General features: G+C 34.7%; 1 protein-coding gene across 3 annotated transcripts in view; it reads right to left on the bottom strand.

Annotated features, from left to right (window-relative positions):
* LOC145245926 (uncharacterized) overlaps positions 1-20404 on the bottom strand; it is a 472493-nt gene that overhangs the window by 144251 nt on the left and 307838 nt on the right. For all 3 annotated transcript variants that reach the window (XM_080107667.1, XM_080107669.1, XM_080107668.1), the window contains one exon: positions 3463-3551. In XM_080107667.1, the coding sequence (XP_079963793.1) occupies positions 3463-3551 (89 nt within the window). The remainder of the gene's footprint in view (positions 1-3462; positions 3552-20404) is intronic.

The following is a 20404-nucleotide window of genomic DNA, read 5'->3' as shown; positions in this document are numbered from 1 at the left end:
AGACAGACAGACAGACAGGAAGAGAATAGGAGAGAGAGAGAGACAGGGAGAGAATAGGAGAGAGAGAGACAGGGAGAGAATAGGAGAGAGAGAGAGACAGGGAGAGAATAGGAGAGAGAGAGACAGGGAGAGAATAGGAGAGAGAGAGAGAGACAGGGAGAGAATAGGAGAGAGAGAGACAGGGAGAGAATAGGAGAGAGAGAGACAGGGAGAGAATAGGAGAGAGAGAGACAGGGAGAGAATAGGAGAGAGAGAGACATGGAGAGAATAGGAGAGAGGGAGAGAGAGAGAGACAGGGAGAGAATAGGAGAGAGAGAGACAGGGAGAGAATAGGAGAGAGAGAGAGACAGGGAGAGAATAGGAGAGAGAGAGAGACAGGGAGAGAATAGGAGAGAGAGAGAGACAGGGAGAGAATAGGAGAGAGAGACAGGGAGAGAATAGGAGAGAGAGACAGGGAGAGAATAGGAGAGAGAGACAGGGAGAGAATAGGAGAGAGAGACAGGGAGAGAATAGGAGAGAGAGACAGGGAGAGAATAGGAGAGAGAGAGACAGGAGAGAGAGACAGGGAGAGAATAGGAGAGAGAGACAGGGAGAGAATAGGAGAGAGAGACAGGGAGAGAATAGGAGAGAGAGACAGGGAGAGAATAGGAGAGAGAGACAGGAAGAGAATAGGAGAGAGAGACAGGAAGAGAATAGGAGAGAGAGACAGGGAGAGAATAGGAGAGAGAGACAGGGAGAGAATAGGAGAGAGAGACACAGGGAGAGAATAGGAGAGACACAGGGAGGGAGGGGAAGAGAGCTTGATAGAGAGAGTCAAATCCAGCTGTATATTAGCAAGGTGGACCAGATACAAAGGATTATGATTTAAGAGGGAAAATTATAATAGATGATGGGGTGGGGAGCACTAATCGTCGTTAAAAAATCGGTGTGTATATGTGAGACGCGTGGGTATGGGGGCGGGGGATAATGACGTTTAACTACCCCCACCCGGCGCAAACTGACTAGGGCTGAACGAACGTTTCCATTGTTTATCTTGCTAACTTTTGGGCTACTCTTTGTAAAACTTGGGGGGGGGGGAGAAAAAGAAAAAAAAATCCGGCGATTATTTTAAAATGATTCACTCCCGCAGGGCATAATTTCTTTTTTTTTTTTTTTAATATATTTACAGCTTTGAGTGAATGTGACTTAAATTACTTTCAATGAAACGAAATTATAACTTGGGAATTATATAATTCAGTCCCGATAGCTGCCCATAATTTATATTAAAAAGATAAAATGAGAAAGCAACAATTTAGAGAGAGAGAGAGCGAGAGAGAGAGAGAGAGAGAGAGAGAGAGAGAGAAACAGAAACAAAAATCCGGCGGGGGGGAGGGGTCAGTTTCTTTTCAGTTTTAGAAATCAGAAATATGTAGTCGCATTTCAGCTGTTTTGTAAATCAGTAGCAGATTTTACAGAATCAATATCGGGGGAGAGGGGCAGCCATAGGGGTCGATCTATATGAGCACCATTATTTAAAAGAAAGCTCTGTTCACTTAATCTGTGATGTTTATTTATTTTTGTTCTAGTTGATGCTTTAAGTCAGTTTCGTAAGCACAATCGGTTATTGTTTTGAGAGAAGTGAGGAGAGGCAGGCACTATCGCTATGCTAAGATCACACTATTAACTTGAAAAAAAAAAAAAGAAGAAAAGAAAAAGAAACCTAAACAACACCAACAACAAAATATTAACAAGGTTGGAAGTATGCAAAAAGTTGTCGACAATCCGCGTAGAGAATACGACATATTGGAGCATGGAAAAATAACAAAATATATATAAATGTATAATTTATTTATGAAGCTTTAAAGTGACAGAAATCCTAATAGACGAAGGAAGCAGGGAAGGTGAAGGAGGTGTCGAGGGGAAAAGGATGGAGGGTGAGGAAGTGAAGTGGGGAGTGAAAAGAAGGTGAAGTGGTGGAAGGAGGAGGAAGAGGCCATGAACTTTGTCGGTACACAAGTAGGTCATAGCCAGAGAGTAAAGCTATCTTTTTTCTCAACTTGTTGAAACTCTCGCCAAATACACATGACCTTGCTATGACTCATGCCTTAGACAAACAAACCATGTCAATCCTTCACTTTTTTAGTACGACACCAACAACACCACCCTACCTTAAAAAAAAATAGAATAAAATAAAAACTATTAAAACAACAAAAAAATCTCATAATAAACATCGACATCGTCGATACAAACTTTTCGGCTTCCAAAATAAGGAAAGTTTAACAAGAAACTTTTTACGAACTAAAATAAAAGACGATAGATCTTTTCTGAAACAGTGGCGTTGTCGAAAAATACCGTTTTCTCCGCTATAAGAGTACAAAAAAAAAAAAAAAAAAAAAAAAAAAAAAAAAAAAAAAACATGATTAGAAGCAAAGTATAGTATCTGTTCAGATGTTACACTTCAACTTCATGTCCTCGGTTAATCAAGAACTGAGGCAATTTTTACTTTTGTCCCCACCCAGAATGCCCCTTTTTTTGAAAGTGGGGGGACCTCACGCGCACGCCCACATTAAAAACCGTCTATACACCGATAGAGAGGAAAGTAAGGACTCTGGTTTGTAAACGTTAATTCTAGTCAGATCTAAACTTCTATCCTATTCCAAATTACTTTTGAATGTTCAAATTTTTGCCAATACACATACTGTCAGATGTTTCTTTTTTTCTTTCATCATGAAAAAAAAAGAAAAAAAAGAAAAATTGGCGAAGCCAATGATTTGATCACAAAGTGGAAAATTCAAATCGTCTCATTTTTAACAGGAAAAGCAACATTTCTAACTTAGGATTTGAGCATTATGGCTCATGCGCGTTCCTTAACCAAATTAAACTAGAATTTCTCGAAAGAGAGACATGATACTATTCTAGAATCGAACAGAAAAAGAACATAAGGCTCATTTTTTTATGAGATAAGCTTATTTCCTCGTTAACCCCCCTAGCAATACATTATATATATATATATATATATATATATATATATATATATATATATATATATATATATATATATATGTTATGAGCCTATATATATATATATATATATATATGTGTGTGTGTGTGTGTCACCAAAGTTAACGAGTAAAAAGTTGCAGGAGGAATCTTTAATTACGTATGGATATTGAAAAAAAAAATATTTTAATTTTTTCTTTACAATATTTCTTTTTTTTTTTTTTTTTTTTTTTCTAAACGTCCTAGTCTTCTTACGCTGTTTTGTTTTTTGTTGTTGTTTTTTACTCTATAAATCCAGATGTTATTTAATACGAATATATAAATATTCGTGCAAACACTGGCGAAGAGTACTTTTTTCTGGTATGCTTAAACATGTTCTAAACATAAAATAAACAAAAAGTGTGCTAATAATGACAATATGGTGTGATCACTTGTGATCCAAGTTAAGGAGAGGATAAAGAAAAATAAAAGGAAAATACTTACAGTTAACTTTTGATCGTTATCCTTGGTATTCCTTGGTCTTCGCCTCGAAGTTATACCAACTTCAACTCCTCGTAAAATTGAATCCACAACTGTAAACAGAGGTAAGGGCAGTTTGTTTATAAAGTTTCAGAAAAAAAAAACCCTGATATAATTGATTAAAAAATAAAAAAATAGAAACTGAGTTGTTTCCGGCGTGTTTTACTTTTTCTACGTATGGAAAGAGTAAAAAGTTGATTTGGTGTGTTTTCTTTTAGCGTCGACGGAAGTAGTAGTAGTAGTAGTATCAGACCATAATAATGATAGTAGTAGTAGTAGTGACAGTAAAAGAACCACACGATGATGACGGTGTTGGTCAGGATGGTAACTATGGAGAAGAAAGAAAGAGAATAAGTCCGTCTTAGGTTGGCCGGTTGCGAAGAAGGTTCACTCTCACCTGACCTGTCCGCTGTGTGCGTGCGTGCCTGTATGTAGTGTGTGTATGTGTTTTGTCAGTGAACGTCAGCGAGACGCCTCCGCCGCCACCACCACGGATGAGGAGGGGAGGGGGAAAAAGAAAGAAAGAAAAAAAAGGACCGTCGGACTATCATAACTCTTCATAAGAGAAACGACAAGGACAAAGCAATTGTGTGGAAACCTGGCGAGGTGAGGAGTAGTGTGTTATGGTAATAATCATTCTCTCAAGGCAGGCCTTCCTCTTAACATGTTAATCACTGACCCAGCATGACACACACCCTAGATAGTTTTTTTTTTTATCTCCTAAGAAAATGGTTGCAAAATATTAAATACAACTTTGCCTACTCCATAACAACGAACTAACTCAACTGATACTTTATTAGACTCAAACATAGAACGTTTTTAACGATGATAATAATAACAAAAACTTTTCACGAAACTATGGGACGGAGTTGTTCTTGTTTTAGTTTCTTTCTTTTTATTTTATTTTTATTATTTCTTTTTTTCTTTCCTTCTCGGTTCTGTTGCTGCTGCTGATCGGATTTTTTTTATTTTATTATTTTTCTTTCTTTTCGCCTTTTTATACGCGGCCAAAGTTAGCCGAACTGAGAAGAGAGAGGCATTTATTCTGCCAGTAGTTAACCAGCCTGTTTGTCAGCATTTAACAGAACCAGACACACGGGAATATGAAGGGAAAGAGAAGGGGAACACCACGTGACCGGTTTTGGAAAGAAAGAAAATAGTAAAACAAAAACAAAAAAAAAAAAATCCAACACACCATAAAAACAAGTACAAAAAAAGAAAAGAAAAGAATAGTTGGGAGTACAGCAACTGGGTGGGGGTGACAAACCTAAAGTGAAGCGAGCAGTGGAAGGGAAGTGACGAACTTATACTTAAGATAAGGGGGAGAAAGAAGAAACAAGCGAAGGAAGGCTGAGAAAATAATGAATAAACATTAAGTTTGTCGAAAGAGGAAGGCGGCCGAGCGGGGTCGGCATTGAAGTGGGTGGAAATATGTTTCTTTTAACAACAGCAGCAGAAACTGGCTGGTGTGTTAGCTGAATGGAGTGAGAGACAGTTAGTTGTAAATTGATCAGACCCATTGTAAAGGGTTATCAGTCAGTCAAGATGATTTGACTCCGAAATGTGCTCAGGGTGGGCTAAAGGCAAACTTATCAGAACTCTAAACAAGGTGTGAGGCGGGCTGAGGGGGGGGGGCGGTATACTTATATAGTGTCACCTTTCTTATTCCACTAATGTTTCTTTAAAACATTCTTTATCCATCCACAAGCTTCAACAATTGTTAGTTTTGTTGATGGGTGGATATGAAATTTCTTTATTTTGTACATGTGTTAATCCCCCCCCCTCCTCGTTTTCCCCCTTCATTTTTTGTTGCATCTTCGAACGTAACCAAATAACATATTTCTTCTTCGCGGTCATGAAAAAGCGGAAAACCAAACTCGTTTAATCATTGCGAATAGTTTTATGCTGTTTTGATGACCAAATGAGGAATCATTTTCATTAAAACCTCAGTTAATATTCTGAAAATTTTAATCGGTTTCGGTAGTAGATAATAAAGACATCAGGTAAAATTCGATGACCACTGTTTTGTTTTGGATTATTCGCATAATATTGATACTTTTCAAACACGCTTTTCTCAATTTTAGATGCATTAATTAATTAGATTTTAATGGAAATGATTCATCATAACGAAAACATAAAACTACTTTTAAAGAGATTTTTCTCACGTTCTTCCATGACCGCAATCTTTAGAAATTGCCTTCTCGGGAAACGTAAATGAACAACTACATTCGATACATCTTATTTACCCCGCCTCCCAGTATAGGATTTTCTTTTTACTTACTAAGCGTTATAGTAACAATAGAGAAATGCTATTTTATGAACAAATTAAAACTACATGGACCCGTGGCGCAACGATTAAAGTCAATTATTAGTATCTAGGTCGAAGTACTATTATTTACTGGCCCCCAAATGAAAAAAATATTAGATTTATGTCCTACCTCTATACAATAGTCAAGATAGACACAAGGCCGTTTTCAAATGTGGAGAAAAATCATCAACAATTCTGAACTGAGACAAAATAAAATTACTTCAGTCTAGACGGATCTTTCCTTCACTAATTGACGACAAAACAGATAGTACATTTTGATCCTAGCCGGAAGGCTAGTTCTACATGACACTCTTCTGAAGGTTAAAAATTCAAATCCTTACTACATGCAATAATAATAAAAAAAATTAAAAAAAAAACAAAAAAACTAACACTTCTAACTGATCGTAGCTGATACAACGACAATAAACTAACCGCGTGAGTTTAAGGGGTCAGTCTGCAATTTTGCATGTGTTCCAGAATTCGAGAATGAATCATACAAGTTCAAAAAGATCCACCTGGAGAAGGTCAGATGTTACACTGGCTGAAGCGTTGTGAAAATAACACTCAAGATAAGAATAGTAATTCGAATGATACAAATTAAATTCATATTAATGCGCAAATTTAAAACAACAAAATAAATAAAAAATCGAGGACAAAAAAAAAAAAAAAATACAAAACACTTCAGTCAATCAGTCACAAGAAAGACTCAGCATTATGATCCATATGTTTATAGGTCGAAAGTCCCCACCACCCAACAACTTTCCAACGACGTAAATTATAAAATCATCAGTTTCGGATAACGTTTTTAACAATATTCATCATCACTACAATTTTTGTTATCACTCCTGAAAAAAACACTTCTCTGTATTCCTTCCACTTTGTTTTTACCCCTGGTTAGGCATGGCCACGTTGGACCCAGTTAGGTCTCGTCTTGGGGAGGCTACATGTTTTTACAAGTTTCTGAGCTTGACTTTTATTCCTGGTTTGAAATGGAACACGTGCATCAAACCTGTTGCCAAGATCGCTGGACAAAATGGTGGGATCCTTCTATCACTTCAGTAGATATCCCACTGCTGATGCAATTTCTACCTATATAAAAGCCAGGTACGTTCAAGGATGAAGTACTGTTGCCACATCTGGACAGGAGCTGCTACAAAAACTTATCCTGCCTTGACAGAGTTCAAAATAGACTTCGTAGCTTAGTGAGGAATACCCTTTTCTCTTCCCTACAACCTCTTTCCCATAGAAGAGACGCTGTGAGCCTGTCTCTGCTTTATCGTTATTTTCATGGCAGATGCCCGTCTGAGCTCCAATCTATGGTCCCTCTCGCCAAACTTTCACAAAAACTACTTGTCTAGCTAAAAACACTATCAATAATTTCTTCCATTCTTTATTTGTGCCTAAACTTAAACGTAGATTCCATGAACATTGCTTCTTTCTTAGAACTGCACGCCTGTGGAACTCTCTTCCGTTTGCCTGCTTTCCAGTTGACTACAATTTGGTCTTTAAGTCCAACGTAAACAAATTCATCCGCCGTCCCCTTAAGTAATCCAATTTACCAAATTTCCACTATTAACGATTACTACGATATTGTCCCATTGACTTCTGCACATTCATTAACCCTTATCCTTGAGTGGCCTCCGGGTCTTGATAAATGGTGAATCCTATGTGTGTAAAAAAAAAAAAAAAAAAAAAAAAAAAAAAATCATCGCCCCACTGGGTTTTTGGCCTTTCTCCAAGTATTTTTTCCATTGCCTGAGGTCAATTATGTTCACTTATTGTCTGTAGATCTAGAAAGGTGACCAACCTATTTATTTTCAGCTGTTCGTATAGTAATGATGTCATTTACTCCAGTTGGTTGTCTGATTCAGTCCAATTAACAATATTGAATTTCAAATAAAAATTTCTACAAACGTACTTATAAAAAAAAAAAAAAATTAAAAAAAAAATCATGACTTTGTATTAATTAGCTTTAGGCTCATTGTCATCTGAACAAGTTTGTTTTTCTTTACATAAATGGTTGCAATTGACTTCAAGAAATCTATTCCATGTGCTACTTATGCTTTCGGTATTTGTTTCGTATTCTTTACAATCGAAATCGAAAACAAAAGTATACAAAAAAAAAAAAAATACTTACTAAACGCAAGAAATTTGACTTTTCTATCTATACGTATAATTTTAATTTTAATGTGTGGAAACTTAATTGTAAGATTTTTTTCCCGTCGTTAAACTTGTTATCAATACTTGTACTTGGGCAAACACGAGTAAAAAAAAAAACAACAAACAGCGATTGATTAAATCCGGGAGTGCCAGTCGATCTTAGAGTTAGTAGTAAGGTGAATGTTTTTGATAACTATTTTTTAATGATAGACTAATTCGGATCTCTCTTTTTTTTTTTTTTTTTTTTTTTTACTGAATGAATTTTATAGTCAATAAAAATAACTTACAATACTTTTGGAGGTTTAAAACTATGCAGGTTTATAGAAAAATACGTTTTATTGCATTTGGTAACAGTTATAAAGTTGTGAAATTTCTCAAACTAACAGTGACACTAAAACGCTCTTTTCAGATCCACACAACAAAAAAAGCTTTCCTATACAGTATTTAGGTATAAGTGCTCTACCTCATGATGATTTTCAATAGAGCACTTTATTGCTTTGAAATTCATTCATTGTACTGATATTAATAGAACATATACTTTTGTTTACGAATACGGTTTGATTTCTTGGGGATTTTTAAAAATGAAAATCACTGCAGACAAGGCCCAAACTCAAACAAAACCAACCTGTCTTCTCCCTTGAGGCTTGCATTTACGAACATCCGTGGGCTTAGAACTAATTTAAATGATGTCGAAGCATCTCTCCTAACAAACACCCCGGATATCTTAGCACTAAGTGAGACTAACCTACGCTTCTCCATCCCCTCTAACTACTTTAACATGCCTGAATATCTCCCACTCTGCCGTAAGGACTGACAGACATTTGCACGAGCTTGGAGTATATATTCGGAACACCCTCCCCTTGACTAGAGAAACTAAACTAGAATCGGACGATCAAGCCTTTATGTGCTTTAGACTTAACATGCAACATAACATTAGCTACTTTTATTTTCTCTACCGCTCTCCCTCGACCCAGGACTGTACCCTAATAAACAAAGTCTCTGACAGCATAGATACAGCACTTTCCCCTGAACACTAGTGCACAAGTGTATGTGTTTGGTGACTTCAATGTCCACCACAGCAACTGGCTTGGATTTTCTACTCACACAGACGCAGCTGGTATGAATACATATAACTTCTCTATATCTCATTCCCTATCACAGATGGTTACGTTTCCAACCCGTTTCCAAGACCAGCAAGAATATCACGCATCACTTCTAGATCTGTTTCTGACCACAGTTCCCGATGACTGTAACTAATGCCCACAGCCCACTTGGGAACGCCAATCATGCAGTGGTAATAGTTGAAATAGCCCTAAACTTTAGAGCCAAAACTGAAGAGCCACTGCTCAAAACCACGAGATATTATAAAAAAGGCTGACTGGGAAGCCATCAGGGATCTCATCAGGGACGCCCCTTTTCACTTCCTGCTGAACAGTGCGCAAATGAGACCATTGAATGATTCAAAACAGCAATTGAAGCACATGTTCCCACACGGAAATTTTATAGCAAGCCTCACTCTCCCCAATGGTTTACTTCTACTTGTGCAGCTGCCATAGCGCAAAGGCAGCATGCGTACCGCAGATTTAACCGACATAAGTCCAGTTCAAACAGGCAGAAGTATATAGAAGTCAGAAGTAACTGTAAGAAAGAAATAGCGACAGCTAAGAGAGAATTTACTGAAACCACCAAGAAACACATCGAAGCACAGAAATTAGGAACCCGTGACTTCTGGAAAATCTACAAGTGTAGTAAATAATGGGCAATCAACAATCCCCCACTATCCAACAATCATAAGGTTGTTTGCTCAGCAACTGAGAAGGCTAACATGCTTGCTAGTTGGTTTACCTCCAATTCCACACTGGACCTTGCCAACCACCCCCTACCTGACTTTCCTTTGCGGACAGATGCCACACTAGACGATATGGAAATCACCCCTTCTCAGGTGCATGCTATCATAAGAAATCTTGACACTGCAAAAGCATGTGGACCTGATCTCATCCCGGCTGTGCTATTAAAAAAGTGCTCCGCCGAAGTAGCTCCAGTTCTCTCCAAACTTTACAACAAATGCCTTAAAGAATCTTGCTTTCCAGCCTGCTGGAAAACTGCTTCTGTAGTACCAGTTTTCAAGAATTCTGAGGAAAGAACTGACCCAGTAAATTATCGCCCCATTAGCCTCCTCCCACTTTTCGCCAAAATATTTGAGACAATAATTAACCAAGCTCTAGTCCATCACCTTACAGATGCTAAACTTCTGACTGACCAACAATATGGATTTAGGCAAGCACGTTCAACAGCAGACATCCTAACTGTACTCTCAGAACGTATATACTTGTCACTGAACAAAGCGGGGTAGGGTAGAGCGGTAGCTCTAGATATATCAAGGACTTTTGACAGGGTATGGTATGAAGGTCTTCTCAGGAAAATCAGATCATACGGTATCACTGGAAGAATACATGACATAATTAAATCCTTCTTAGATAAGAGAAAAATCCAGGTTGTCCTCGACAGTCGTACATCTAAACAATACAATATAAATGCGGGAGTGCCTCAGGGGTCTATCCTGGGACCTCTGTTATTCCTAATATTCATAAATGACCTCCCTGATAAAATTGTCTGTGAGATGGGTATATATGCTAATGACACCACACTTTATAACAGATACAACAGGAAAACAAATGAACACATATCAAAAGAAATGGCAGAAGCACTAGAGGATTACCTCCGATCTGTAGTGGAATGAGGACATAAATGGATGGTCACATTCAATGCTGCCAAGACTAAACTCGTTTCCTTCAATAATTACAAGAAACCTTCTACACCACCAATAACAATGGCCAATGACTCTTTATCTGAAAGTACATCCTTTAAACTCCTCGGCCTAACGCTCTCAGGAAACATGAGTTGAAACAATTACATCAAGAGTATCGCCAGGACCGCTGCGAAGAAGGTAGGCTCTCTACCGTGCTAGAAATACTAACGCCCGAAAGTATCCTATACCTCTATAAGGCCACCATTCGCCCATGTTTGGAGTATTGTTGTCATATTTGGGCTGGTGCATCTACCACTAGTCTCTCGCTCCTAGACAAGGTTCAAAAGAGACTCGCCAATTTGATAGGTCCTGAACAGTCATCTAAGCATCAGCCTCTGTCCCATCGACGAAATGTTGCATCCCTCTGCCTTTTCTACAAGGACTTTAACGATGAATGCTTTGATGAACTGCAAGAACTTGTGCCCTCTCGACGTAAATACCCCCTGAAAAACCCGACAAGCAGCTAAATCCCACCCCTTTACAGTAGAAATACCGAGATGTAAGAGCCTTCTACTCCAGTAATTTCTTCCCCATGACAGCTAGACTTTGGAATTCCCTGCTGGGTCCCTGCTTCCCCAACTGTACTGACATGCAGCAGTTCAAGTGCAACGTGAACCAACATCTTGTTACCCAACTCCCTACACAGTACCTGATGCCCATGTCCCTGATAGTAGCCCCCCTACAACAAAGTGGCAGTATGCCTTGTTTGGGGTGAAAATGTAAAAAAAAAAAAAAAAAAAAAAAAAAAAAATGTAGTCACTTGATGTAAGGAGCTAAAAAGTGCTCTATTTCAAGATTTAAAAAAAAAAAAAAAAATAGCCAACAATGATAAGTGTTAGATAAATAGATTCCAACTCAGAAAACATCAATTTTTTCCCCGTTGTCAGAAACTTCGCTCATGGAATATGAAGACAGAGTTATGAGGCTATCGAAAGTAAACCCAGGGTTCATTTTCTACTCTCCTAGAATCTGTTCAAAAGTTATCTTCAGCAACTTAGCTTCCTGTCGCACTTGATTTGATTAATCAACAAGTTACGATCTACTTCTAAATTATAAATGAAGCCTCACCTCCTAACACACACACACACACACACACACACACACACACACACACACGACATCTGAATAACGTCAGATACGGACAGATTTTGATTAAAAAAAAAAAAAATTCGACTGAATTTCGGCATCATTAAATCTAATGCTTTTTTTTATTATTTTTATTATTTCTATTAAGAAACAAAATAGATAAATGAATGTGTTACTTATTTCAAACTAACCTGGGTGCCTGGCGTTGCCTGAGTGTTTGGAGGTGTGTTGAGCAAAAAAAAGAAAAAAATTGTAGTATGCAGGCAGGCTCGAACTCGTGATGCGAAGGCGGAAAAGAAAGTGAAAGGAAATCTGACGTCTTACCGCCAATCCATGACGTGACCGGAAGTTTGGAACGTTAAAATTACGCAAAGTTAATCCAACCGATATGATTGCAAAAAATCGACCTCTCCGTGTAGAAAACTGCCCAGTTGAGAGTGAAGGAATTAATATTTTTGGCCAATTTTTCGATATTTGTCGTCAGAGACGCCGAGCTTCAAAATGATACCAATCTCGTGAAAATCCGTCGCCTATGTCGAAAGTTTTAGCCAGACATACATACATTTAAACAGACAGATGAGATTTATATTATAGATAAACATTTCTACAAAAGTATTTATAAAAAAAAAAAAAATCATATTTTTGTATTAATTAGTTTTAGGCTCATTATCATCTGAACACGTTTGTTTTTTTTTAACACGACTTTGATTAAAAAAAAAAAATCATATTGAATTATTTAAATACGTTTTCGGCATCTCATTAAATCTAATGTTTTTTATTTCTATTTAGAAACCAAATAGATGAATGAATGTGTTACTTAGAGCTGGAGATATGTAGACATTCGATACATGGAAGGTAACAGATTCCACAACAATTTCATTGTCTTCACTAGAAAAATTTATACAGAAGATATAAATTTTATCAAAATAGAACACATTTAAAGATTTAAAAGACCCTTAAAAGTGCCCTTAGAGATTCGAGAACTCTTCCAATGTCTTTCCCAACAAATTTTACATAAGAATTACACTTGTAGATTTTATGTAGATTCTCCAACCTTTCTTCCAACATCACACACACACTGAGATTTATAAATATAGATTAAATTATTATGATAAACTAGACTACCCGTGACCCGTTGGGTCAGTATGTTATATTAGGTATGGAATTAATGTATGAGCATGACACTTGTGACGTAAAGAAAATAGTTTTTGTGACATAACAGAAACATTTCTATGAAAGTATATTAAAAATGAAAAACGAATATAGATAGATTTTTATGAGTTGTTCTGTTTATAATTGTTTATTTTTGAAAAAAAAAAAAAAAAAAAAAACTTACAGCCATTGAATTATAAGTGGTTTGCCATACTTGTAGGTAAATCTGCACTATTCAAATTTTGATATATCGTTTAATTTAAATGCGAAAAAAAAAAAAAACAACAATTGGAACGCTGAAAATGTACACAGTAAAACAATACGTTGTAAAATGCTCTCATGATTGTCAAAGGTTAAAGTAGATTTATTTGTAAGAAAATTGCGTTAAAATAACTTAAACGTAATACGGAAATGAACGATGTAAATGCGAACCCCCCCCCAAATAAACAACAATTGGAACGCTGAAAATGTACACAGTAAAAAAATACGTTGTCAACGGGTCAAAGTTGATTTATTTATAAGAAAACTGCGACAATATACTTGTAATACAGAATAGTTGCAAAACATCCTCACCCTTCCCATATTAAATAATCATTTCAAAATAATAACGTTAATATTTCAGTGCGCAGGTCAAACTCTGCAAAAGAAGCGATTTGTGTTTATTTGTTTACGTTGTTATGGGTTAATGTTTATGTGCGCATGCACAACCGGATGTCATAAACCGGAAAGTGGGTTACATCACTCATTACAAGGTCATTTGAGTTTTATAATTATATAGATAGATTGTAATAAAGCAATATTCGTGGTTGTTTATTGTTCATAATTCAGTTTGTAAATTTGTCTTCACTTCATGATTGTAACACTTAAAGGAATTTGTGTTCATAAAAAATACTAAAAGCAAACTTTAAAACTAACTTATACCTACGCACTCATAACAAAACGACAAAATGCAACAAATGACTACAAAAATAACTGAATCTTTATTTTTTACTTCCTTTCATCATCATCATCATCATCATCATCATATTTAGTTTAATTTCTGTTTTATATGCTGGCATGTCTTGGGTGGCTTTAAGAAATTAACATCCAAATTAATCGATCTCTGGCGAGGTTTTTATTTATTCCTCTTGATACTACCAGATCAGGCTGTCTGAGGATATCGTGTTCTTGGCTTAAATGCACCAAACATTGATGTTATTGTTTTTTCCCTCTCCCTTTGCAAAGCTCAATCATGTTCTGTAAAGTCAAAACCAAAAACAATTTTTCTATACGAAACAACCAAACTATACACCATGAATAAATATATGAAGATATAAAGAACTTGAAAAACTTTTGCCAAAATGATTGAACCCAAAAAAGGCATTGATATACCATAAAATAAAACAAACCAAAAGCCATGAATATATATTTGAAGATATAAAAACCTTGAAGCATAAAACCCTTTTTTCCAAAATTACCGGATTAAGCATGAAATAACCCAAAAAGGGTTGATATGCTGTAGAAACAAAACAACCAAACTATTTATCCCTTTCTTAGTCTTCTCCTATAAACTGACCCTGCTACCTCAACTGTTTTACATCTAACTCAAGAACTCATCTATTTTTTCAATATGGCCATACAATGTCTACTATTCTGCACACATCTCCCTACACTGACCAGATTAAATTTTTCTCTGAGATCATCAGATCTAAACCTATCTTTAAGACTCAGATTAGACATCCATCATATCATGTCTCTCCATGCAACGCATATCCTCAACTGTCACTGGCCAGGTTTCACTTCCATACATCATAACACTGCATACATATGCTTCTCTTGGTCAACAGTGGTAACACTGCTAGTACTCTTGTATTTGTGGCATAACCTACTCTTGTACACTCATTTACATACAAATATTCACCAAAGGCATTTTACACCCAATTATCTCCCTTTTTATGATGGCAGATGGCGCTGAAATCGGCTGATATAAAAAGGGATGCACAAAGAAATTTGGTAATGTATAAAGATTGCGACCATTGAAGAACAAGACAAAAACCTGTTAAGATAAATAGTTTTGTTTTTGTGATATAGTACTGAATAAAAGATCATTTCTGTTAAAAATCGAATTAGTATTATGCATCTAAAATTGAGAAAATTTTGCTTCAAACGTGTCAATATTAAATAAATAAGCAAAATCATACATCAGGTCAAATTCGGTCACCATCCAGATTTTATTTCGCTTATTCTCACATTCTTCCATGGTTATAACCTTTATACATTGCCAGAAATTCTTCCTTTCTTTCTGCTTCACCTCGCATGAGAACACGTGCGTGTAAGACACATATCAGAATCCAAAATATGCAAAACACTTCCTATCAACTTTCAACCGCACACATCTTTTTTTCAGATTTTAATGGAACTATGTGTGCATTTTTATAGACAATCTTAAGAGCAAACCCTTTTAGGTCAGCGACAAATGTCTTTTCAAGCATTGTTTTCATTGTATTTGCTCGTGCAAGAAAATATATGAAAGAGGAATGCTGCCCAAGCATTTTTAAACTCCTCCAATTTCGTTTGCTTTCGTTTCCATAAGGCAATTATTGACTTTGATTTTTGTCTTTTTCTGTGTACAAATATACATGCATAGATTTTATATATATATTTCTTGAAGTTATATTTTTGGATTTTACCGTCATTGGATTATTTATCGTTCACCAGACTATCCATTCACGTGTAATCACCTTTTTCTTCACCATATTCCCTCTGCTTCACTTTTTGTTATCAAGTAAGATCTTTGACTTACTTGCAGTTTCATCAAATACTTTTGTATGCAAAATCCGATCCCGCATTTTGCTAATTCCTACCCTCTGATGAGAAGGAAAGTATTTCTTCAAAACTCCGTGGATTAAGGAATATCCACTTATCAAGTGTTTCCTTTTCAGATTAAATATGTTTTTAACTCTTTTTCAAAGTGTTTTTTAACATGTTTTATTAACTGTTTGCTCTTATATATATATATATATATATATATATATATTAGTGTTGGGACGATTCCTAATTTTTATACGATTCCGATTCCGATTCCAGGAAAATATTGATTAACGATTCCGATACCAAGTACGATTCCGATTCCGATTCCTAGGGAATTTATTGTTTTGAAATATACCAGGTAGTTTTATACTTATGGTGGGTAGTTCCCAAATATGTTCCCTAACTTTGGAAGAGATATTTTATGTCTACACCGTCGTGTTTTGGATTAAATAAAATTATTATATAGCAAACTAAACGAAAAAATTAGCAAAATTTATTCTAGAGAAAATTTATTTTACTTAATTGGAATACAGAAAAAAAAAATTCAAAGAAAATAGAATTTATCCTTCAGAGAAAAAACCAATAAAATAGAATTTATATAACAGAACAAAAACAAGAAAATTAGAGAATAAATACACACGATTCATTATTTTGGTCCTCATAATTAACAGATTTAATGAATTAAATAAAAAAAATATAGCGGAAGAGAAAGAAAATATATACTAATTAAATATAAAAAAGATAAATATTTAATTTAATAATTGGGTTTGTATTACTGTACACATAGATTCGAAAAAGTTGTCAAAAAACAAATATATAACAAACAAATATTATCAAAGGCAAGATAAGTTACTTTTCTACCAAACTGGATACATTTTTTTTGTTTTTATTCAATGTAACATGTTTATTCAGCTCGAAAAACATGCAGTGTTTACCGATGTATTGGAAAATTCAAAATGGCGCCCGACACTCTCTTTAACATGGTAAGTTCGGGAAAAGGTGTTATAAATAATAAACTAGACAAAATACTATTAAAAAAACACTGAATATATCTCAAAATATGTCACGGTAACATATATTGAGCGATTTTCTAGCAGTATTTTGTATAGTTTATTATTTATAACATCTTTTCCCAAACTTACCGTGTTAAAGAGAGTGTCGGGCGCCATTTTGAATTTTCCAATACATCGGTAAACACTGTATGCTTTTCGAGCTGAATAAACATGTTACATTGAATAAAACCCGAAAAATATATCCAGTTTGGTAGAAAAATAACTTATCTTGCCTTTGATAACATTTATTTGTTATATATTTGTTTTTTGACAACTTTTTCGAATCTATGTGTACAGTAATACAAACCCAACTATAAGTCCTTAGTAAAATTCTATTTATAAATACTTTTTAAAATGAAATTATTTAATTAATCGTAAATATTATTTGGACATAAAAATTAACTGATTACAAAACCTTTTAAAAATATATATATTAATTTCTTTTTCGTTCGGCAAAGAACTGCGCAAAACACTTAATTTTCAATTTAAAATTCTAGAAAAAAGATTATATTATTCTGCTCTTAATATAATCAAATTCAGGGTTTTATCTTTCTAGAGAAAAAAAAAATAATGGATTTTATTTCAATGAAATTTAAAAAAAAAAAAAAAAACTTGACTGAATTGAATTAATTACCCTTAAATTAACGAAAGGGTTATTTAATAACTTTAGGTTTGGAAGAGATAGGTATGGGGTCGATTTTTTTGAAACTTCAAAAGAAACCGACTACTGTCAAAACTTTGCGAAATAATACAACGTGATCAATTTCATTTTAGAGATATTTCTTTCAAAAGCCTTCTTTTAAAAAAAGAAAAAAAAAGTATATTGTTCTATTAAACCTTTTACTGTTTAAATAATTTGACTTTGCTCGTTTTATTTTAAGAAAATATAAGTTGAAAAAGCATTTTCATTCACTATTAGAAGATTTGTCAGTAAAAAAAAACAATCGCCAAAAAGATAAGCGTTTTTTTTAATTTTTACTCGCAATGTAGAGCCTTGCATACTTCTTTTCAAGTTAACTCTTTTGTAGTTTTGATTACAATAGATCTGAATGAATGAACCTTGTAAGGGAGGGGCACTAAGCATTGCCCTGTTAATAATGAATTTCTTTGGTTTCTTTTTATTTCTCTCTTGCGGTTAGAAATATCAGGAATTTTTTTTCTTTTTTTCAACATCAGACTAAAAGAATCGTAATGAAGGAATCGGAAAATTAAGGTATTTTTTAACGATGCGATTCCGATTCCGATACCTCCCAAAATACACGATTCTTACGATTAACGATTCCGATTAATCGTCCCACCACTAATATATATATAATGTGTGTGTGTGTGTGTATATATATATATATGTTTGTGTGTGTGTATATATATATGTGTGTGTGTGTGTGTGTATATATATATGTGTGTGTGTGTATATGTGTGTGTGTGTATGTATATATATATATATACACACACACACACACACACACACCCCAGGTTATAGGTATTCAAGAGTGATAACCAATGAATTTAACAAGGTTATTAAGAGTGCTCAATAAAAGAGCAAGATATATTTTTATTGATATAAACAAATTTACATGGTTGCGGTTTTAACCAACCATCTGTCCGAAATATTAGCAGGTCTAGTGTCGTGACCATGTACATTTGTCTATCTATCTATATATATATATATATATATATATATATATATATATATATATATATATTATATATATATAAAGTAAATAAAAAAAATGATCTTATTAATTTCCTGACAAAATAAATGTCTTCTAAAAGTGTGTAACTACTTTACTTTTTTTTTTTCATATTCCTACTCTAAACTGGAGCGAACGCACACGTTAAATAACTGGACAGCACGTACATTCAATTTTTTTTCTTCTCCAATGAATTACCTCCTTCATACTAACAAAATGAAGAAAAAAAAAACTTCAGACTGGACTTATTACCCTGATGAGGCTATTTATTAGTGAAACACCAACAAAAGTAAATAAAAAAAAAATGATTTTATCATTTTCCTGACATTTAAAGTTTTCTAATTTATCTTTAAATAAATATATATATATATATGCATAAAAGCCAAAAGCCCACACCAACAATTGTACGCTTGTTTAGTAAATAAACTGAACCTTTTTTTTTTTTTTTTTTTAGATGAACATAAAAATGAGTATCTGTTCCAATGAAGCAGTATTGCATTATCGAGATATCTAAATGAATTTTGTGTTATTAATATTTATATTTGAATGCAAAATTGAAAATGTCTTATTTCAAAGTGTATATATACTAGCAGTTCAACCCGGCCTTGCTCAGGCCCTTTTTACTGTTCATAACTGTATGTGCATATGTATATATTAAAAAGTGTGCATATGTACCGTAATGCCTTTCTATATAATAGGCTTACTTAACTAACATAGAGAAAAGTTGGTAGAGACACCAGAGGTCAAATTTTTTTAACTTTCGCCCCAATTTTGACCCCTTAACATTTGTTTTGGGCTCACATTAAGTTAAAATGTTTGACCCGGGTCCAAGTAACCTACATCTAAAATTTCAAGTGTTTAGACTCAAAATTGGTGGAGGAATTTGGTAGAGTCTGCGAAGGTCAACTCACTCAACTCTGACCTCTTGGCAGCGAAAAAACTGATTAAAGAGCTTGCTGCATGTCTGAACACCCTTTATGTAAAATTTCAAATGTTTAGACCAAAAATTTGCTCAATAATTTCGTAAAGACTGCAGAGGTAAATTTTTTTAACTTTGACCCCAATTATGACCCCTTAACATTTGTTTTGGGCTCAAATCAAATTATAAAGTTGTCCAAGTAACCTATATCTAAAATTTCAACTGCTTAGACTCAAAATTGGCGGAGCAGTTTGGTAGAGTTCTTGAAGGTCAAATCGTTGGACTTTGACCCTTTAACAGTAAAATTTCTGGCCAAAACCCGATTAAAATGATTTTCCCAAATCTCAATACCCCGTATGTCAAATCTCGAGTCTGTAGACCGAAAATTGACAGAGTTATTTTGTAGGGAAGTGTACATAGAGAGACAGACACACACACACACAAACATTTTCACACACACATATATATATATATATATATATATATATATATACTAGCATTTCGGCCTGGTGTTGCCCGGGTGTTTGGAGGTGTATGCTGAACAAAAAAAAAAAAAAAAAACGGTCAATTTTTTTAACTTTGATCCCTATTATGACTCCTTAAGATTTATTGTTTTGGGCTCACATCAAGTTATTAAGTTAGATCCACGTACAACCTATATCTAAAAATTCAAGTGTCTAGACCCAAAATTGTCGGAGGAGTTTGGTAGAGTTCTCAAAGGTCAAATCGTTGAACTTTGACCCCTTACCAGCCAAATTTCTGGCCGAAAACCGATTACATCAATTTTCCCAAATCTCAGTACCCTGTATATCAAATTTCGAGTCTGTAGACTAAATATTGACAGAGTTATTGCGTAGGGAAATGTACACAGACACACATTCACTTTTATATATATATATATATATATATATTTATATATATATATATATATATATAGGA

Source organism: Euprymna scolopes, chromosome 23 (genome assembly GCF_053919585.1).
Source record: "Euprymna scolopes isolate OS-2025 chromosome 23, ASM5391958v1, whole genome shotgun sequence".
Classification (NCBI taxonomy): Eukaryota; Metazoa; Mollusca; class Cephalopoda; order Sepiida; family Sepiolidae; genus Euprymna; species Euprymna scolopes.
This window is presented reverse-complemented; position numbering and strand designations above follow the sequence as displayed.